This window comes from Nyctereutes procyonoides, unplaced genomic scaffold (assembly GCF_905146905.1).
Source record: "Nyctereutes procyonoides isolate TBG_1078 unplaced genomic scaffold, NYPRO_anot_genome, whole genome shotgun sequence".
Lineage (NCBI taxonomy): Eukaryota > Metazoa > Chordata > Mammalia > Carnivora > Canidae > Nyctereutes > Nyctereutes procyonoides.
The window spans coordinates 61,218,015-61,241,600 of NW_026575146.1; the positions used below are offsets into that span (position 1 = coordinate 61,218,015).

The 23,586-nt window shown below is 41.0% G+C and overlaps 1 protein-coding gene across 1 annotated transcript in view; it reads right to left on the minus strand.

Moving 5' to 3' along the window:
- LOC129500976 (contactin-associated protein-like 3) overlaps positions 1 to 6,459 on the minus strand; it is a 186,778-nt gene extending 180,319 nt beyond the window's left edge. Inside the window, exon 1 of the mRNA XM_055311909.1 lies at positions 6,293 to 6,459. Within this exon, the coding sequence (XP_055167884.1) occupies positions 6,293 to 6,377 (85 nt within the window). The 5' untranslated portion in view covers positions 6,378 to 6,459. The remainder of the gene's footprint in view (positions 1 to 6,292) is intronic.
- Positions 6,460 to 23,586: the final 17,127 nt, after the last annotated feature.

Genomic DNA, 23,586 nt, shown 5'->3' on the forward strand with positions numbered 1-23,586 from the left:
CAAACAAGATGCACCAGCCCCATCTCCAGTGGGCCAATGAACATGTGGCACCGAAATCCCTTCTCCATGAGCGACAATCACTAAATTAGCTGATGGAACCACAAGTGATAGGGTCCCTAAGGGCCACATCTCAATAAAACTCGGGCAGACATAAATTTCAGTATCTGACACACTGGTTATCATATTCCCTGAAGGGCACATCCAAGAAAAATTCCATTTTCCAGTTCAAGTAGCAAGCTTTTCCATGTTCCTCTCCATGAGTTAGCTATAACTAACACACCCACCGTGAGTATCTTATCCAGGGTACTGCCCAGAAAAGACATATTACACCAGTTTTTCTCCTACGACTGTGCTATCAGGTAATAAAAGCTTCACAGTTACCATTTGTACCTGAAAAAAAAAAAAAAACATCAATTCAACCTGTAACATCTTAGTGTCTAAGCCGTGATCAAACAGTAAATGACCAAGTCAGCCATGGGGGCGTTATTCTGAATAATTAAACAATCATGTGGGCCTCTTGAACAATGCTTTGTGTAATGGTAATAGGTCACTCTGTCATACTCCTTTTTGCAATATTTACAAGTTGTGTGTAATTTTTCTTAACACCTGATAAAAGACAATTCTAAAGCATGTAATCCCACGCCATAGAGCTCAAACAAGGAATAACAAGCATATCTATTTTGAAGGAACATATTACCTTTGGTCTAATGCCTTTCAGAAATATGCTGACATAAATAGTTCAGTTTTTAGAGGTTATTCAGCACAAAGCACCCAATGCCTAAAGCAATCAGCACACACGGTGGGCCACAGGTGGCAGGTAGAGTGGGCACCTTGCAGAGGTCACTCTGAAGAATTTTGTATGTGGAAGACAAGCCTTTCAAGCCTCTAAAAAGTAAGTGTGGAGAGACTCTTGGATCTATTATTTCCAAATTGTCTGAGCTACTTTATACTATTATATTCAAAGTCTAATTTTGACTTAAGGGAGAAGATTCAACTTAAAATTTGCTCAGTTAATTGAGATGTTTCTGTTAGTGATTATGTCCTTTATGAAGTACTTTTGCATGATTTGAGTGTTTTTCTTTTTCAAAATCAACTCAAATAAGCAGATTTTCATGACCTCCAGTCCTCTCCCCAAAATACCCCCTTCCAGGCCTGGAAGGGTCACTAATGACATATCCTTGGCTCATTTTGTTTGCTTTTGCTTAAACAGTCTCCCAAAATTGTATGCTTGAACAGAATTTGTTCTCGCCTCTCACTCTGTGTTGAGAGTCACCATGGACTTTATAAGTTTTTTGGAGGGAATGTGTTTTTGTTTTCTCCCTGTTTCCAAAAGTATCCTCACCACCTCCGTATTTCTGGGAGGTACATTCAAATACTATAAATAACAGTTTGTTTACTGGTTTGTTGAAGGTTCTTTCCAAAAAGTCTGAACTCCAGTGCTTGCTAAAACATGTACTCACATATCCTGCACTCATTTTCCCCAACATGTTTTACTGCATCAAGAATGGACTCCCCATCCACCTGCTCACAGGCATACCCTCTGACAGGCTCCTTCCTACTCCAGGATGATTAACTCAGAAGACTGGACTCACTTTAGACAAACACAAAGCGGCTATGGAGGCAAAGAAAAGCCTGAACCAGTTAAAACCCTGGAAGGATGTTAGTCCATATTCATCAAGGCAAAATTCCTTTACAGACTATATGGAGCCTCTTAGCACTCATGACATGACTGGAGATTGAATACGTTCAGTACTCAATAGCAATAAAGAATTTTGATGACACTTAGCAAATAATTACAAGAATCCATATCCACTGAAATTTCGAACAAGACTCCTAAAAAACAAAACCCTAGAGAAGAGACATATGACAAACACATTTACTTAAATAAATGCTCATAGGCGGCCAGGGTGGCTCAGTTGGGTAAGCGACCAACTCTTGATTTTGGCTGAGGTCATGCATGATCTCAGGGTGATGGAATCAAGCCCCACACAGGGCTTTGTGTTAAGCAGGGAGTCTGCTTAAGATTCTCTGCGTCACCCCCTGCCCCTCCCATACATGTGCCTCTCTAAAAAAATAAACAAATTCTTATGATTTTATCCTTCTTAGCAATTATAGCATTATAACCAGTTACTAAGTTCTGCATGCATGCATATTTTTTATTCCAAAATATCAAGGCTAATCATGTCACCAGGTTAGGATAATTCATACACTACAAGTGTCTCACTACTATATCAAACGATGTATGTTACTTACATTTTAAAAGGATAATACTGCATGATAATTTCTATTACAGGATTATATTAATGCACTTTCATCAAAGAAGTTGCAATAAGGCTTTAGCACATAAAGAAGTCAAGGCTCCAATGAAGGGAGGGTTCAAATCTGGTACAAATTTTCAAATTGAAGTGTAAGCATGTTTATTGCCTAGGTCAAGCACTACATAGTACATGAAGACCATAGGTTGGTTTCCCATGATGGCCAGCACTTGGGCTTGAACGACACCCCCAAGTCATGGTCAGACATCTCTCTTATGGATGTAGGATTTAAGGGGGGAAGAGAACAGGTGTCAATACATAAAAACAAATTCGGATTATCACTCCTAGAACAGCAATTCAAAGTGTATGCCCCACCTGTAGTGGGCCAGAAATATCTCCTTCTTTCTTGCAACAAGAAGGGCATCTTTGATAGGGGAAGGAATCATAAGGAAACATCTAGAGAAAATTACAAGTACTGAGACTTAACAAAGTGAGAACAAGTCAGTCATACTCACTAAACTAAATCCTTGGATCTACAAAAATGTCATCCTTTATATCAAACAATCACCATCAATGACTGAAATTTCTAACATAGGCTTCTGTCCTTTTTCAGCAGAGATGGGAGGAGGGCAGCAGCTCTCACTTCTAGCTTATACTTTACTTACATGGATGGGGAAAATAATTCAGCTATGAATTAACTTTCAGTTGTGTTGTTCCCAAGTGGGGAGGGGGTACCCATAACTCCTCAGAGCGATGCACAATCCGGAAAACAGGTTTATGATGCTAAATACACAATCAAAATGTTGACATTTTCATACTTAGATTACATCCCTTTTTCCTCCCAAAGGGTCTTGAAATTCACAAAGGAATCGTGGATTCACAAGAATAATTCTAAAAGCAAAGTGCTATCACCTTCTTCCATTTGTGGCTCTTGCTAGGAAGTAAAGGAGCTAACGACAGCCTACATAACAACTTCCAGAAAGCAGGGCTCTCACTTGGAATCTATATTCCAACTTCTTTCTTAAGTTATTTAAGAGGACAGATCCATATTAGAACACTCTCATCTTACTCAGGACAGAGAGTTCTAGAAGGCAGACCAGGTGAATGTTCACATTTTTAAGGAATATTTATCAGATACTAAGCTGTATTTTAGATAATGCAACTTGTTTTCTCTTCAAAAAGACAGAGAATACAGAGCAACAAAACAAGCCTGTGGTCATGGCCATTTAGACACATTTTCCTTCCTGTGTATCATCTTCCCGTTATAAAATTTCCCGCCGATTAAAAAGATTCATATCACACATGTGTAATCTCTGAGATGTCAAATCTTTCAGGCAAGTCACATTCCTTGACAGGACCTCTTTGGCTGCAACTCATCTGCTTGCCTGGACTGACCCCTGGCTGACCCATTTACTACTGAGAACCTGCTTGTAAAGAGGTGACTATGTCTTTGGGTCCATTTGGGAAGAAGATCTTTGACTTTTTTTTTAACTCATATACAATTCTTATTAATTTCTTATTAGTCCTCAAGAATATTTCATTTTTGTTCATTTTAAAGTTCTGTCTGAAAGGATTATTTGAGTTTTGAAAACTCTAAGCGGGGTGTCTGGGGGAGAACAGCCAACAAAACACTTGAGCAATATTGATGTTCGTGATTTCTTCCTTGTAGCTTAAATCCCACACTCCTGGCCAACTCTTCTAGAATTTCTCAAATGATGGGGCAGAGCAAGAAACACCCTGCTACCTTGACTTAGTAATAACAGATTGTAAATACACGTTGGTGTACTTTGCTTGTATGCACACAAAACTCACACTTCCCAAACATGCAGGAGTTAAAGAAAAACTGAGCAGGTCCAACTAGCTCGTGTAGACATGAGACTCCTTCACCATTTACTGCTTCTGCTACAAATGAGGCGGCCAGATGCAATTACCGAAAAATTATCAAAGGCAATTTTGTGTGGTCTTCATGAATCTTTAAATCTGCCATGTCATTTAAATATGTACTCGATCACTTGAAGAGTGTCATCTTTCTGGTGATCTGGTCAAGGACTTTAACGTTAGTATCTAAAACGTCCTTAGCAAGGCAAATTGGTTTTTAATTTATCGAACTTTTTCATAAGAGGACTAAATACACCCAAATAAATAGAGGCTGAAAAGCAAAAAACTAGCAACAGTATAGTATCTGGGGAATCAGCCAGAGCCCCAGAGGGCCTGAGCGTGGAGACACAGCTGGTTCCGACAGGGGCATCTGCACGGATATTCAGCCGCCCAGCACCCCAGAGCATGTGACTCCTGAGAAGGATGCTCAGTGTGAAAGAACCTGATACCCCCCCCCCACCCCGTGCATTTCAGACAGTAAAATACTAACTGAAAATAAATACCAAAACGACGGGATGTTGCCAACATGCTGTAATCACAACTAAGGAGATGAGAAAGGCAGCACGGCACTCTGCTTTCTCCCATGGGAAGGATTTTTGAAGCCACGTTTCCTTTAAGTACGAGTGACCTCCAGTGACTTTTTCATGGTACCTCAGAGTAGCCCGTTGAATCGTTCTACAATTTATTAATGTCAGCAAATCATCTAGTGGTGGTTGTTTTTAATTTCTTAGCAAAAGGACAAGGGCTCTACGGCAGGATCTAAGGGTTTGATTTTATGTAAATGCCCCCTGTTTTAATGAATTCAGAGCAGTTGCAGCACCAAGCTAAATTAAAAATGCGTCCGAAACACAGGGCAGTATTTGCTCCAAGGAGATTAAGGCTCATTTTTTTAGGAGTGACTCATGCCAATATGGCATTAAATGAGCTGATACTAGATGATGACACCACAAAAATCATCACAGTCCTGCGGCATCCATGGATGAATGAGTAGGAGAGTGACTTTAGGTGTAACAATTTTACACGTTAGCAAACTTCCCAGGGAGGGCAGACAGAGTGGGGACCCCAAGAGCTAAATCTGGATCCCCAGCAGCAGGGTTAGTTTCTGAGCAAGCCTGCTACCTACTTTCTGGAAACGCACACTAGCTTGTCCTAAGCCCTACACCTGTTTTCTCTGTGTGTGTGTGTGTGTGTGTGTGTGTGTGTGTGTGCTTTAATTCTTTTTCTTGAAGGAGATGGGGCAGGGAGGGAGGACAGGAGGGACTTTATTTAAAAGCCCTCAAGGAGAGAAAAGCCCCAGGATGGAGACTTCAGTCCGAACAGCACTCTTAGAACTTTTTCGGATTTTTCAGAGTCAAATACCTCGAGGTGGGCTGAGTCCCTGCGGCCAGCAGCTTCCCTAGGGCAGACGCGCCGCTAGCTAGCCCAGGGCCCGGAGCCCAATGCACGGGGCCTCGGTGAACCCACAACACCAGGAGCGCACGCACCACAAATGCGGGCAGGGACACTCGTCCCGAGCCGGGATGGCAGGCTGTCCTCCCTCCCGCTTCCCCCGAGGGGCGGGCACCGCGACGCGGGCTCCGTGCAGGGCAGGGGGGCTGCGCAGCGGAGCTCCCCCCACCCCCCCCACCCCCCGGCGCGCCCGGACCCCGGCCCCGGATTGCGCAGAGCGCCCACTGCAAACGCGTGCGCCAATGCAGGACCCGCCGCTTCCCACTGACACGCTTCCTACAGCACGCATCCACACCGCAAGGAGGTAAATGACCACGCCGGCCTGCTGGCCTGCCCTGATCCGAAGCTCTTCTCTCGCCGGACTCTCCGCGTCTCGGGGATGCTCCTGCCGGGTTTCAGGTTTTACTAGAACTTGAGCTTTCCCAAGGAAGATTCAGCTCCCAGACAAAAAAGTCAAATACAGGTCTTGCTGAATTTCGGACTTGGCAGGAGGAAAGAGCATCGATCAAACCACCCCAGCTTGGCGCTGGTACTTGGAGATGCTTTTTAAACGTCTCCCTCTCAAAACAACAAAACAAAACAAACAACAAAAAAAAACAAAAAACAAAAAAAAGCCCACGCCAGCGATCCCACCTGCACATATTCGCTACTGATCAAAACACGAATTCTTAAGTTGCCAACGCAAGTTTCACGAGATGCGCCGTACTCACAAGGATTCCCGGCCACGAGCGGGCTCCGGGGCCGAGCAGACAAAAGGAAGAGCATCCCGAGGAGGGCTCCCGCGGCTGGGTCCATGGTCCCCCCGCCCCAGGACCCGAGGCGTCGGGCAGCGGCTCCGCGCGGGCCTGGCCTCCCGCTCCCTCCCGGCCGGGGTCGCGCTGCCTCCTCGGCGCTCTGCGGCCCCGCGCGGCCGGCGGGCGGGAGCCGCACCTGCAGCCACACCCACCCGCCCCGCCCGCCCGCGCCCGCCCCGCGCCCGCGCCCGCGCCCGCGCCCGCGCCCGCGCCCGCGCTGCGGGCTCGCGCGGCCCCGGGCGCCCCTGGCGGCGGCGGGCGGAAGTGCGCTCGGACCGCGGCCGGCCGGCCACCTGCGCGGCGCGGGGAGCTGGGGGCGGGGCGGGGCGGGCGGGCGGGGGTGCCCGGGGGTCGCCGCGCCTCCGCGGGTCCCGGCTCCCGACCGCGCGCGGTGCCACCTGCTGCGGGCCCGGGACGCGAGCGTCGCCCGCGGGATGCTGCTGGAGGATCCGCGAGACGCTGAGCGTCAGCACCGAGCTCCGAAAAGTGTCTCCCGTCGCCTGGGGTTTGGGTTATCAGTGGAAAAGGTGAAGTTGGGAGAGAAATAACCGATCGGGCTGGGGAAAAGCATTCGCATGTACTGAAAGCGATGGCAGAGAGGACTCTGTTTTCTGAACTCATTTAATGATTCGTAGTAAAAAAAAAAAAAAAAAAAAAAAAAAAACCCACCCTGATGAACTCCATACATTATTCACGCATCAAATCATCACGTCGAACGCCAAACTTTCGCAGAGATGTATGTCCACTTACAGCTCAATAAGGATGGGGAAAAATTATATAGTTAGTTGGATAGATAAATAGATGCTGAGATCTATTTAATTTTAAGCCCTACCCCACTTGAGGTATGGGGTCAGCATTTTATTACGCATATTCCTGCTCGGAGACTTGAGGGCTGCGACCAGCAGATAGAGAAAACCATAAACTGGCACCCTGACAGAGGAATGTTGTTCCAAATACCTCACAGAAGTGACCTTACGCCAAATAGGTGAATTGGATAGATTTAATTGAAGAATGAAGGGTTTGGGATCCACTTGTATCTACCGTATGTGTATTGCTTTCCACTCAGGCTCCTTCACAACCGTTCCCAAAAGGGACATATATTTTTTAAATGATGGAATATTAAAGGAAAAGCATATCGGAAAAGGGTGGAGGGGAGGCTGCGCTGCCTAAAGAGGAAAGCCAGGTGGCTCACCGAGAGAAGACCCCTGATTGGAAATCAGTCACCGGCTTCGTGGCCGCCTCCCCTCCCCGAAAGGACCACCAGCAGATGTAGATCCACGAGTGGTAAGCATAGCGTCTCAGATCAATACTCTCCTAAAACTGTGATCAGACTCGTGACAAATGTGCTGAGGTCGGGGAACAGGCTCCAGGCATCCTTGTACTTTCCAAAGTGGTAAGAATAGGAAAGGAACTTTCACCTTTAGCAGAGCCCCACGTGCCTGACAACAAAGCAAGCAGAAAAGGTATTTTTAGTGTTCTTATTTTGCCTTGGTGAGGGGGTGGGGGGAGCAGGCCAGAAATGGAAATTTTATTTTTTATTTATTTTCTTCCTTTTATTTCATTTGTTTTATTTAAATTCAATTTGCCAGCATATAGTATGACACCCAGGGCTCGTCTCATCACCTGACCTCCTTAGTGCCCTTCACCCGGTTACCTCATCCCCCCCCCCACCCAACTCCCCTTCTGCAACCCTTTATTTGTTTCCCAGAGTCAAGAGTCTCTCGTGGTTTGTCGTCCTCTCTGATTTTTAGTCTTCTCTTGCCTTTCCTCCTTCCCTTTTAGCCCTTTTCACTACTTCTTATATTCTACATATGAGTGAGACCATGTGCTAATTGTCTTTCTCCAATTGACTTATTTTCACTCAGCATAATACCCTCCAGTTCCATCAACATGGAAGCAAATGGTGGGTATTCATCCTTTCTGATGGCTGAGTGATAGTCCATTGTATATATAGACCACATCTTCTTTATTCAAGAAATGGGAATTTTAAATAGTTTTGACAAAGTCATAGAATTAACAGTCAGAAGTGCTGAGAATTAGACCAAAACATAGACATTCTGCTTTCTCCACCCCCTCTTGGGCCTCTGGGAATTAGGAACACTTCCCTCCCACCTCAGCAAAAGGCAGTTGTGGGGAAACACTGACAGCAAAACTTGTCCGGAGGTGTATTTGGAACCTTGCAAAAAGCCACAGGCATTGCAATGACCTTCATTCGTTCATCATCAGACACTTTTCTGGGACCCACCAGGAGTTCTGGGACTGGAACATTTTATTTCTAATTTTGTAAAGCAAATATGAATTAATGATTTACATTAAGGGTCCAATATATTTTTAAAACCACCTATAGACCAAGTATTGTGTGTGTGTGTGTGTGTGTGTGTGTATTCCTAATCTAAATAAATGGTCACAAGTAAATACTACGCCCATTTAACAGATAGGCTGGACCTCAGAGAGGGTAGAGATGTGTCCAGAGTCACACAGCAAGCCAGGATTGGAAGCCAGGTTAACTGAGGTCTGAAAACTCCTTCTCCCAGAGATAGTGTCTCTGCAATGGAGGAATTGTCACCCTGTGAAAACTGTATTCAGTGGTTCACAGGAAACCCATTTAGAATGCATTAGTAAGCACCTCAATAATTGATGCCAATAAAATGAAAAAGGACAGTGATGGTAAATCACTTGAGCAGGCATTAGGATGGATTTTTACAGGTCAGATGAGACCCAGCAGCAGAAAGGAGTGAGACCCCTGGGTGGCCTTCCCCCTGCAGTGCACAGCATTGAGCTGTTAAGAAAAAATTCAACTGAGTAAACTTTAAGGTCTATTTGACTTTATTAATTGATTCAGGAATCCAGCAACATCCCATCTAGCAAGCGGAGGGGAATTCTAAAAGGCTCTAGAAAGGGAAAGGTTTTTAAAGAAAGGACAAGGGAGTCATAAACAGGAAAAAAAAAAAAGGATTATTCGGGGTGAGGTCATCTTCCTTTCGGGAAAAGTAGTCTTTTTAGGTGGATTACTTCATCTTCTCTTAGGGGTTGGAGAGGGCCCATGTGACAGATTACCTTATTAGCTTATTGATGCTGGCTGGTAAAGTCCTGACTGATCAGTAAAGGCTGAAACTTTAATTGGCTTAGGTAGTAAGCCCCAGTTTGGTGGCTTGATCTGGCATAAGTGACTCCATTTGGGGGCTTGGGGTTTTCTTTTGGAAAGGATGCTGGGCCAGGGTGCTCGGGTGGCTCAGTGGGAAAAGCATCTGCCTTCAGCTTAGGTCATGATCTCAGAGTCCTGGGATTCAGTCCCGCATCAGACTCCCTGCCCGGTGGGGAGTCTGCTTCTCCCTCTCCCTCTGCCGCTCCCCCTGTTTGTGCTCTCTCTCTCTCTGTCAAATAAATAAATAAAACCTTTTTAAAAAATAAAAAAAAAAACACTGGATGGGACATCAACACTGGGGTCATGGCATGACCTCTCAAGACAAGGGGAGCCCCAGGTGAGGAAGGTCAGTGCCCAAAGCAGAGACCTGCTAGCAGGTGGCCCACATGGTTCGTCCATACATCTCTCTCAGCTGCCTCCTTTAGTAGGAGACCTAGTACCTCGCTTTTCAGGGGTTTTTTTTGTTTGTTTGTTTGCATAATGGGGAGCACAGCCAGTCCTGGAGCCATTATGAAATTATAGGTTTGAAAACCCCTGCAGAAGGCTGGAGACTGCTGAGCATACCAGCTGCAGAGCTGCCTTGGGAACTGGCAACAGCCGTGAGACCCTGCCAGCTGCTCAACACCTGGGAGCCTCAGCTTCCTCGTCTGTTTGATAAGGTAATCAGAGTTTCTCCACAGACGACCGATCCAAGCGTTAAAGGAGAAAATGCACGTTGAGTGCTTATTGTCATGCCTGTCGAGAGGGCACTGGATCTGGTGGGCGTGATGCTGGAGCTCTGGGCCCAGAGGAGATAGGATGCCAGCCCAGGTACTGCCAACCACCGGGAGCTCACTCACTCCCCAGTCCCTGCATTCCCTGACCCTTCTCCAGAGCTCTTTGCTATTTTAAGCAGGGAAGATGGAAAAAAAAGAAAAAACACGTGGAGATGTAATCTTGCACAATTCTATAACTGATGATTCACACCCACAAATTGTGTGCCCATGCGTGTGCGGCTGCAGCCAGAGTTTACACAAAACACAAAAGAGAACCTAGTATCAGCATGAGTCACAAACGAAAGACAAGAAATGCACTGCTGATATTCAGATGTGTGTGGACACTCATGCATGTAATTGCAGACAGGGTGCCTGCAGAAGTATTCTGGGTGAAACTGAGCCTGTAGCACTTCCTGACCAACGTCCTCTGTCATCCCTGCACCCTACGGTCCACAACATCCCCGAGCAGAGGAAGGACCAATTTGCCTGACCGGAGTGAAGACCCTTCTGAAGGCTCTCCCCAGATTGAAACACCATTCCATTAATTCCTCTCTTCATTCAGCAATTTTCCCCCTATAAATTCTTATTCCTGCATGTTTTATTTAAATCTAGAAATACATTTAACTTTACTCTCGTAATAGGAACAGATTTGTCATTAAATCCTCTGAAAGTTAGAATACTGTGAATAAAATATAATAGTATTTCTATTAGGAGTAATTTTTCCCATAAGCCCCTGAGCAACAAATCCTGAAGAACAATTATCGAGAGACAGACTCCAGCGAGAATAAATGTCACATGTGTGATATAGGACACACTGCAGAGCGTCTTTCCAGGTTCCCTCTGATGAGCTGTGTTCCCTATAATTAGTCCTTGGAAAGCCGGGATTTTAACAGCCGAAGGATTATGCATCTGATTACATAAATCTCAGTTACCAGAATAGTCAACCTCCTATTTCTTACAAATTCAGCCCACTTGGACCCGGGAGGACTTTTTGTGACGACCTCTGGTAGCTAAGAAAACCTAAAATAAGCCACAAACAAGAACAGGAAGTGTAAAAACACTGCTGTGTGGTATTTCCCAAACACTGCACACGATTACTCCAGATAATAACACACACGTTCCCTGAAGTTCTCACTTGGGTAGGATCAGAGAAGCTTAAAACTGAGACGGAGCTCAGAGGGAGCTGGCCAGCACTCCACCCAATTCAAACACTACCCTCTCCAGTGCCAATCCTTGTGTGGGCCCACAGAGGGCAACAGCCCAGATACACCCTTGAGGAGAGAGGAGAGATGCTAGGATTTCCTCTAATCCCATCCCACAGGCAGATACAGTCAACAGGACTAATGACATGCATTTCCACAGATACCTCTCTTCTTCTTCTTTTTAAAAAATTATGGACATATGGGGCAACTGGGTGGCTCAGTGGTTGAGCATCTGCCTTCAGCTCAGGTGGTAACCCCGGGGTCCCACATCAGGCTCCCCCTGCCTATGCCTCTGCCTCTCTCTGTGTGTCTCTCATGAATAAATAAACATCTTTTAAAAAAATTATGAAAAAAGAAAAAAAAATATGGAGATATATTTGTATCTTTTGAATCAAATTTCTAATTCTATTGAAAGCATAAAAAGTACCTCTGGGGTTTTTTTCCTCACTTCTTTGGGGATAGGAACAAGGAGGCAGGGCAGAGTGTAGGTAAAAAAAGGTGTGTTTTTTTTTGTTTGTTTCACTTAAAATTAAAATCAACATCTGATCTTGACGCGAGGATTTTAAGAGTCCTGCATGAAGGGGCACAATCTTGAAATATGATTTTATACAGTCAGAATCTAAATTGTACCTCTTCCAATATGGAAAGCAAAAATAAATTTAAAAATGAATCCATTTGGATTGAGAGATCTCATTTACCAAATGGAGCTTTTAGGACAAAAACAAAATGCCAGTTCATACACTGTGGTTTAAGTAGAAACGAAAAGGGAGTTTAGCTGTTGAAATTGTTAGGCTTAATGGTGAAAAGCTAAACAACTCTTTTTCAGGAGTATATACTTAATCTCTAAATAGTGGCCACCTCAAATAAGTTAAGAAAATGAAAAAAAAAGTAAAAAAAGAAGAGAAAAGAAAATGTGGTCAGTATGAAGTCTTGGTGTTATTACAGGGCATGACAAGTAATGATATCATCTTGAGCATCCAATTCCAGGTATGAAACATATTTTCTAAATTTGGTTGAGAATAAAATTGGCTCTAGTCTCAATGTGAAATCTTCCAGAAGGCAATGATAGTGAATAGACACCATATTTTATATGCTGCAGTCAAGAAGCATAAAGTTTATGCTTCAGAAAGACAGGAAGCATGAAAATTGTTGCATTTTTCTCCTTTTAGATTAACACTTGGATAAGAAATTGTATTAATTTTATCATTCTCCTTTTTTTGGTTAAAGGGTTCAAAGTCCTATAGGAAATGATGCTCATAATTGCAATTTGTGTTGCAGTAATCACTGGTGAAGAAATTTTACTTTTTTGATACATTTGTATTGGAATGTTACTTTAACAATAGAGCACATGCTCCAAATTGTGTAGGATTTAAGGATACCCAAACTTATCAAAAAGGAATCACACCCACAAGGAAGGCAATAATAATAATTTAAAAAGACAGATAGTAATAAATATTGGTGAGGATGTAAGGAAGTACAAGCCCTTGTACACCCCTGGTGGGGATGTAAAATGGTGCAGCTGCTTTGGAATAACCTCTGGGGGTTCTTCAAATGGTGAAACGTGGATTCACCATAGTACCTACCAGTTCCACTCTGGGTACGTATTCAAGAGAAATGAAAACATACCCCTAACAAAAACTTGCTTATTGCAGCATTATTCACAACAACCAAAAGGTGAAAACAACCTAGATGTCCATCAACACATGAGTGGATAAACAAAATATGGTCTATTCATGCAATTAAATACTATTCCACCTTGAAAAGGAAGGAAATTCTGATATATACTACAATATGGGAGAACCTTGAAGACATCACAGTGAGTGAAATAAGTCAGTCTCAAAAGACAAAACATGACAAGACCCGTCCTCTTCCATAAGGGAACTTTCAGAGACAAATGAAGAGACAGAAAGTAGGTTAGTAATCCCCAGAGGTTTGGAGGAGGGAGGATGAGGAAATAGGGTTTAATGCATACCAAGTTTCAGTTGTGGAAGATGAAAAAGTTCTGGAAGGCATAGTGGTGAGGGTTGCTCAGCATTGTGAATGTAATGCCCCTGAATTATATGCCCAAAAAAGATTAAAATGGTGAATTTTAGGTGATGTGTATTATATCTCAATTTAAAAATATGAAAAAATACAGCTTTGTAGATACAAAGGTTGTAGTTTTAGTAAGATTTACAGAACTTAATTTGAATTAATTTTAGTTATTAAAGTATTGACTGGGGAAAAAATACTAAGGAAGTCTTGATGCACACTCCAACATGGAGGAAACTTGGAAACATGCTAAGTGAAAGCCAACCATAAGGACCATGTATTATATGAGCCCATTGATATGATTTCCTGGAAAAAGAAATTTACAGAGACAGAAAGTAGACTAGTTATTGCTTAGGGCTGGGGTTGGGAGGGATAGAAGAATGGAAGGTTATCCACCAAGGGGGAAAAGGTTTCTTTGGGAAAGAGTAAAAATAGTCTAAAGTGGATTGTGGAGATGAATGTACAACCCTGTGAATATATTTAAAAACCGTTGAATTGGACACTTTAAAGAGGTGAATTGGATAGTAGGTATCTGAAAGCTATTTTAAAAAAAGAATACAGGAGCTCTTGAAATACATTGAACCCATTCATATCTACTTAACCACAGCTATTCCAAATAGAAAGTTAACACAAATAAGAGTTCAAAACCATAAGCAATAACCTATCAGTTATTTACTGCCATCATTACACTGTCAAACCACCTCAGACCTCAGTGGCAGGTGCTCTCACCCCACCTCACCTGTCTGGGGGATGCTGACCCAGATGGCCCCTTCTGAGATGACTTAATTCCTGTCTCACCATGCAGCCAACAAGCCCAGATTCCTCTTATAATGGTGATGCAGAAGCAAGAGAAGTAGGAAAAAAAAAAAATGCAAGGCTGTTCCAAGCCTCTTCATGTATCACGTTGGCCAGCATTCCACTGACCAAAGCAAATCTCATGGCCTTAATCAGAATCAAGGGTCAAGAGAGCAGACTCTGCCTCACCCTTATCTTCTCATTTCTTCTTACAATTGTATCAGGAACCTTGAGACATCTTGCTCTATTTCCATTTAATCTTGATTTGAATAATAGCAACATTTAACATTTTTATAATTCAGCTTGAATAATGACTGCGTAATTCACGTAGATTTGAAAGCAAATAGAATCTATTTTGTAACAGCAAATTTTAATATAAATACCACTGGACGATGCTCTTTGTGATGTGAGCCTTGACCATGTCTGGTATCTTCTCCAGAATTATTTTTTGTTGTTGTTCTAGTAAAGCATCTTTGTAGCAGACATCTTTGCTGCAAGTATGTTCACCGCAAGCATTTTTGCTGCATAACTAGCGGTGAAACAATTTTGCCATAAAAATTTTTTAAAGATTAAAAAATAACCAGTTGACAGTTTGGCTTCATTTCTCCATTAACATGCTCCTCTCATTTTTATGGCATATAAATCCCAGCCCTCACAGTGCTCCATACTTTGGCACGGTTCTGAACCTACATTTCCCGTAGAACTTTGGAACGTCTTGCAATGGACACGTTGACAATATGCTAAAAACAAACAACGGTGTGGAAGGTTTTCACAACATGCTATAAAATTCAGTTACAAATATGCATCCTAGTATTTGAAAGCTGATACCCCTCTTAAAGAAGGAAGGAATTTTAGTGGGGAAAAAAAAGTGTGATGCCAAAGGAGGAGACAACTCGGCAGGACAGGCAAAAAAAAAAAAAAAAAAGAAAGAAAGAAAGAAAGAAAGAAAGAAAGAAAGAAAGAAAGAAAGAAAAAACCTATAGAATGAAGACTTTATTTTATTTATTTATTTTTATTTTTATTTATTTATTTTTAGAATGAAGACTTTAAAGACAAATGTTTAGGTACAATCCAGAAAATAAAATCAATTATTGGCACAGTGTTGCCATGAACCTACACACCTTTTAAATTCAAATATTTTGTACTTCACAATAAAGTCTTTTTAATTTTGCTATTGATTCTCATATTCCATTGTGTCCTTTTTAATGTAGGTCTCTCTTTCGATATTGTGATTTTATCTTTTATGGCAAAATTGCCTTATGGCCAATTAGTAATGTGGCGAAAGTGTTTGCTGCAAAAATTGCTCGTGGCAAAGATGCTTTCGGCAAAACTACGGAAAGCCCAGCTTGACAGCTTGCCTTTTAATTATAGGAAATTTTAGCTTTTACAAAGATAACTACTTTTTAAAGTGCTTTTCTAAGCATTCTTCTCTTATCACCGAAATGCATGCCTGTATGCACAAGTATAATTGGCATAGGAAAATGTTACAAACAACGCCCTAAACACACACGCATGCTCCCACTACTCTTGCCTGTGGATAAAAAGTGCTATGTCATTGATAGAACGGATGATAACTCTTTCTTCATGTTCATTTATAGGACTAGGTTCGTTCAGCATCTTGTTCTGGGTTTGCACGTTTTCTTTCCAGAGAGCGGCTTCGCATGTGGAAAATGAAATCCTCTTTTTGCCTGTCTGTCAGTCTAAAACGACTCTGAATCCTAATTTAGGCCTCGCAGGGTCCGCCTGGAAGACTTTCTTTTTTGTTGTTACATTTTCTGCATGAAGGACTGTACCAGTTACATGAATTATGTAACACAGGCCCACCTGTACAGTGTTGGGTATACTTTTTTTCTGCAGGCAAGAATCAGAGGAAAGAAATGATTATATCATTAGAGCTGGGTTTTGGTGGTGGTGGTGGTGTTTTTTTTTGTTTTTTTGGTTTTTTTTTTTTTTTAAAGAAAGTGGTGGCTGCAGTGGATTTTGTAAGGAGTGATTTAAAAGTGGCGGCTGGAAGTAGGAACGTAAAGCCACTCCTTTATTTGGAGGCTTAAGTAATTGTACCTGCCAGGAAATAGGCCCCGGCTCTGCCCCTCACTTCCCTCCCCCGTTCCTGTGTTTCAATTACCGGGAAGGTTAATGGTCCTGAACAGGAGAGGTATGAAGGCGCCTTTCATTACCTTCGGTGGCAGGAAGCCCCCCGAGCCTATTTGCCTTCCCTCAGTGTTTATGGGGGAAGACAGAGTGTTCTCTCACATGCCAGAGAACATGAGACCCGACTTCTCTCGGCCGAGCAGAACTTTTGCCAACAGTTTCTGGAAAACAATTCCATCCCTTTCAGAGCCAGCCTGGGATGGCATTTGAACTCGATGTACAAAGCCAAACGTCCTTTCTGATGAGTTATGAAATCCCTTAATCTTGTGAAATCAGCAACCTGTCTTACACGTTCTCCCAAATGTAATCTCCAACAACGGCTTATTTCCTACTCGAGCAAATAAAGAGTAGCCGAGTAGAGCCTCTCTTTGAATTTTTTCTTTATACCGAATTAGCAAAGGTAATTGGTGTGTTAAAGGCTCGAACCATAATGGGCAGCATGCTACAGCAGGTACCTGTGCTGCTGTGCTGTGTAGGTTCTCTTACCTCTTACCCGTAGTGCAAGGTGATGCAGCCACCACTCAGGTTTAAAGCATCCCACATATGTCCTTTGTGACCTCTCTTCTTGAAAGATCATCCTCCATGGAGACTCCATCAGGATTAACCTAGTATAGAAATAATAGGTCCCTGCGACGAGGACAGGTTTTCAGTCAATGGAAATGAACTTGTGACCCCACCAAATCTCTCTGGTGTAAGTACAGACTTGCTAATGTTTAGCATAAGACAAAAGCCTTGTTTCCTTTTCCTACTTATTGTTTCGAACATGGAATGAAGGCCATTGTAATACAGGCAATGTTGCCTTCAATGCTCCCTCCTCAGACCTTCGGCTTTGATCTGGGGAAGGATGTCAAGCCCCTAGAAAGGGTAACATCTGCCAAGAAAAGATCACTGGAATAGGGTTGTAAGATAAAATATAGCACAGCTACATAAATTTGAATTTCAGAGGAACACTTAGTTTGAGGGATATACATACAGTAAACACAAATCTGGCAACTCTGTGTTAGGATGCTCTGTGGAGATGGGGGAATGATAAAAAGAAGAGGTCATAGAGGGCATCAAAAATGAACATAGTACTTCACAATGCTATCAAGGGTAAGAACCAGGGAACTCTGGCCCAAAGGCCAAATCTGGTTTGCCCATGTTTTGATGTTTTACTGAGGGGAGCCTGGATGGCTCAGTCAGTTGGGCTTCGGTCTCTCGATTTCAGGTCAGGTCATGATCTCAAGGTCCTGAGATCAAGCCCTGCATTGGGCTCTACACTCAGTGGGGAATCTGTGATTTTCTCTCTCTCCTGCCTCTGCTCCTCCCCCTGCTCACATGTTCTATCTCTCTCTAAATAAATAGATAAAATCTCTTTAAAAGAATAATGTTCTACTAAGACACAGTCACACCCAGTTATTGGGTACACTATAGGGCTGCTCTCACTCCACAATAGAAGAGTTCAGTAGTTGCAACATATATCATATGTCCCATAGAGCCTAAAATATTTGCTATCTGACACTTTACAGAAAAGATTAACCACATTTTCATCTCAGCTAAATTCCTGAAATGACAATTGCCATCCTAAATACTTGCCATCTCATCTCTGATGAAATACTTCTTTCCATGAGCATGCCCATCATTTTAAAGCTGAAAATAACTAGGATATTAAATAAGTGATATTATTCTACTCATTGGAATTAAACATAAGACAACAATGTTACTTCAAGAAAAATAAAAAGAGCCTTCAGAAATTTTTATACATGTCAACATTTGTGTTTCAGAACTCCAGAGAGTCTCATGGAACGCTTATTTCTCAGCACAATGAAGCAGAGAATACTATGGAAGGTCCTGGGAAATGAAATCCACCCACCAGCTAGATCTTCCAATCTTCAGGACAACATTTCTTCCCCAGTGTGATTCAAAGTGGCTTAAAGAAGCAATTGTTTAATTCTCATGTGGATAACTATGGTTCTGGAAGAATGAGGGAATTGTAGAATTAATCTCCAAGCAGTAAGAAGAAAAGTGGGGCTTACAAAGTCTGTAATGCACCAATGAGTGGCTGGAAGGAAGCATGAAAGTCGGATTTTATTCCTCAGAACCAACACATGGTTGAAGCCACTTGGTGGGTGGATAACATGAGAGAGGTCTGGGACCAAAGTCACCTCCTACCGCTAATGCAGATGGCAGGCAGAAACAAGATAAAGTCCACATAGCCACTCAAGGTTTGAAAACCTAGTTTGCAAATAGAAAGTGCAGAGAAGAAAAATTCCATTTCTAATCTACCTGTAAAATGTATGCATTTAATTTTCAGATTATAAAGTGTCCAAAGGAGAAGCAAGCCTATACTCTTATGCCTGACAATGCATCAGCTGCCAGGATTCTCCAACTCAGCAGCTGAGGAGTGATAGTGAAGGAGTGAACTCCGACCACTGCCAATACCATGGCCAGATGCTGAAGAACACATGTGAAGGGATTTCCTGACGTGTATGGTAAATAACCCTGCATACAAATCTTCCAGGCTGTGACCTAGATAGTGTATGAGAACAGAGAAGAAATAAAGAAACCAGCTGGTTGGCATTGAAGAGAGAGGACCAAATCAGATTCAGTAGACATAAGGTCCCAGAGGCTCTGTAGATAAAGATGGTACAGAGTCCAAAAAGCTGAGACAAGATGCCTTGGTGCTCTGCCCCTCACCAGAGTGCTATAAACCTCAGTCTCTACACTTCTAATATGAAAATAAAATCACCTATATATTGTAAAAATCCTTCATGGAATATGGCCAGGGCCAGTAATATAATGATAATTCAATAAACACACATTATTAGTAATAGAAATAATGATAAGAATCTCATAAGAACATATTTCATAACTTAATGCATTTTGGGTCACCATTTCTATTCTAAGGATTTAATTTATTCTACCATAGTCTCTAAACTATAGTCTATCTTATGTTTGCCAGGGCATGCCGGGATAAAATGTGAGTGTTTTTGGTCCTATCATCCTGTAGTTTCTTGTTGCAGTGTTACAAACAGATCTTTCTCAAGAGTACTTTTTGTATGAATAAACAATTAACGTGAGAAACAGTCCTATGAAATGCATATGAAATACTAAATTTGTGAGAAATTCTGATTTAAAAGGGAAAGAATTAGAATTATAAGTGAAAATTTGATTCGTGCTTTTCAAAAGCTGCTATTGGTTTTTCACAACACAAAATTTTAAGTTGTGATAGAAAAATTCCTTGTGGAAATCACACCTGACAAAAAAAAAGTTCTAATTAAACATAATGTCGCCCATCCAAACACATTCCTAAATAATTACTTCAGTATGGAATAGGGAAATTATCAGAAGGGATTGGAATTTGTCAGTTGGCAATTCCTCAGTGAAGCACACCTAAGTTAATTAAGCCTCCAGAAGCAAACAAGAAGACCATCTTGACAGAATCTTAGCCATAGTCACATGCAAGGAAGGTACCTCAACTCAAATGGTATAAGGTCGATTTTTCAAGGTGGGAATCTGGTTGGGTTTGGGAAAACCTTATGTCATAAGAGTAATGACTTGGAGGCTCATTATAAAGCATAAAGGCAATTCAATAGAGAAAGGATAGAATTTTCAAGAAATAGTGCTGGAGCAATTTGATTCTTATGTAAAAGTTTTAAAAACAAAATTTGATCTATACTTCATACTTTATACAAAACTTAGCCCCAAAAGGATCATAGACCTATATATAAAACTTAAAATTTACAAGAAAACTTATAGAAGACAACATAGGAAAAAAATCTTTGTGACCTTGGATTAGGCAAATATTTCTTTGCTATGACACCAAAATCACAATGTATATATAAAAAAATCAATAGATTTCATCGAGGTGAAAACATCTGCTCTTTGAAAGAAGCATTCCCAGTTAGGAAAATAGAAACAGATTTGATATAATGTATGCAACCTATAGCATTTGTTAAGAAATTAACATCTAAAGCCAACATTATACAACCCACAAATTGGAAAACATGACTAACAACATTTTTTACTTGATTTTTACCTCCTGTTACAGCTAAGTCGTGTGGGTACCTACATATGTCTATACCTACATGTGAAGATAGAGATATATATCCCTATAGAGGGAATCGTGTCAGAAAAGAACAAAATCAATGGCTTGAATTTCCACTTATTTCTTAGAAGTATTTCATGCTTAATAAAATTTAACTGATCTCCAAACAACAACAACAACAACAACAACAACAAAAGAAAATAGAAACAGAAATCAAGAACTGGTCAAAATACTTATAAATAACAGATTTGATTTTAAAAATTTGTATGTAGGGATCCCTGGGTGGCGCAGCGGTTTGGTGCCTGCCTTTGGCCCAGGGCACGATCCTGGAGACCCGGGATCGAATCCCACATCGGGCTCCCGGTGCATGGAGCCTGCTTCTCCCTCTGCCTATGTCTCTGCCTCTCTCTCTCTCTCTCTCTCTGTGAGTATCAAAAATAAAAAAAATGGTTTTTCTGTTAAAAAAAATAAAAAATAAAAAATAAAAATTTGTATAAATAACTCTTGAAACTCAATAATAAAAATCTGAACAGACCAATTTTTGGTAAGGAGATTAAATTGGTAATCAAATACCTCTCAACAACAATAACAAAAAAAAGTCCAGGACCAGACAGCTTCACTGATGAATTATACCAAACATTCAAAGAAGAATTAATACCAATCCTCAATCTCTTCAAAAAATAGAAAAGGAGGGGGAGCACCCGGGTGGCTCAGTTGGTTAAGCTGGTGTCTTCAGCTCCAGTCATGATCTCAGGGTCCTGGGATCAAGACTTGAGTCAAATTCCCTGCCTGGTGGGGAATCTGCTTCTCCCTCTGCCCCTCCTCCCACTTGTGCTCTCTCTCTCTCTCTCTCTCTCTCTCTCTCTTTCTCAAATAAATAAATAAAATCTTTTAAAAAGTTAGAAAAGGAAGTAACACTTCTCAACTTATTTTAAAAAAAACGAAGTTCCCTGATACCAAAACCAGACAAGGATATAACAAAAAAATTAGAGGTCAATAATCTTGATGAATATAGACACGAAAATTCTCAACAAAATATTAACAAACTGTATTGACCAATACATTAAAAGAATCATACACCATGACAAGTGGAATTTATTCCAGGGATGCAAAGATGGTCAGCGTATGCAAACCAATCCATGTCATATGCCACATTAACAAAATGATGGATAAAAATCATCCAATCATCCAATAGATATAGAAAAAAACATTTTACAGAGTTCAACATCCATTCATGATAAACATTCACAACAAAGTAGGTATAGAAGGAATGTACCTCAACATAATAATGGCTATGTATCACAAGCCCCAATTGTACTTAATGGTGAAAACCTGACAGCTTTTCCTCTAAGATCAGGAACAAGACAAGGATGCCCTTTCTCACTTTTATTCAACATAGTATTGGAAACCCTAGCCACAGCAATTAGGCAAGAAAAAGAAATAAAAAGCATCCAAATTGGAAAGGAAGAAGTAAAATTGTCACTATTTGCAGATGATATAATATTATATTTAAAAAAAAGTCTAAGGACTCCACCAAAACCTTGTTTGAGCTAATAAATGAATTTATTTAGTAAAGCTTCAAGAAACAAAATTGATATACAAAAATCTATTGTGTTTTTTACACTAATAACAAACTAGCAGAAAAAGAAATTAGGAAAACAATTCCAGTTATAATTCCATCAAAAATAATAAAATAACTAAGAATAAATTTAACCAAGGAGGTGAAAGCCCTATACCCTAAAAAACATAAAACATGACTGAAAACAACTGAAGAGGATACAAATAATATACAAAAAGGTCTTCTATATTCATTCATTGGAAGAATTAATATTATTAAAATGTCCAACTACTCAAATTGATCTATAGTTTCAGTGCAATCCCTATCAAAATTCCAATGGCATTTTTCACAGAAATAAAACCAGAAAAATCCTAAGATTCATATGCAACAAGAGACCCTGAACAGACAAAGCAATCTTGAAAAAGACCAAAGCTGGATGCATCATGCTCCCTGACTTAAAACTATACTACATGTATAGATCCAGATCCAGAATAGCCAAAACACTTTGTGACTGGCATAAAAATAGACACATAGGTTAATGGAACAGAGCAGAGAGTTCAGAAATAAATCCACACATAATGCAGTCAATTAATTTATGATGAAGAGTCAAGAATGCACAATGGGAAAAAGAAGTCTCTTCAATAAATGCTGTTGGGAAAACAACCACATACAAAAGAATGACACTGGACCATGATCTTATACACTACACAAAAACTAACTCAAAAGGATTAAATTCTAAAGAAAGACTTAAAACCATAAAAGTTCTAGAAGAAAACATGGATGGTAAGCTCCTTGGCATCATTCTCAGCAAAGATTTTTGGGGTCTGATACCAAAAACAAAAGCAATAAAAGCAAATATAAATAAGTGGGAGTGCATCAAACTAAAAAGCTTCTGTGCAGCAAAGGGAACCATCAACAAATGAAAAGGCAACATATGGAATGGGAGAAAATATTTGCAAATCATATGTCTGAAAAGAGATTAATATCCAAAATATATAAAGAATTCTACAATTCAATAGCAAAAACCCAAGCAATTCAATTTAAAAATGGATGGATCTGAATAGACATTTTTGCAAAGAAGACATACACATGGCCAGCAGGTTCACAAAAAGATGCTCAGCAACACTCATCATCAGCAAAGTGCAAATCAAAACTACAATAAGGTATCACCTCATACCTATCAAACTAGCTATTATCAGAAAGACAAGAAATAGCAAGTGGAGCAAAGGTAAGCCTTATGTACTATTTGTAGAAATGTACATCAGTGCAAACACTATGGAAAATACTATGGAAGTGCCTCAGAAAATTAAAAATCAAACTACCATATGATCCAGCAACCTACTTCTGGGTATTGATCCAAAGAAAACAAAAATACTAATTCAAAAAAGTATATGCACCCCTGTGTTCACTGCAGCATTATTTACAATAACCATGATACAGGGACAATCTAAGTGTCAATCCATGAATGAGTGGACAAAGAATATGTGTTTGTGGGTGAGAAAGAGAAAGAGAGACAGAGAGAGATAAACACACACCCTGGAATATT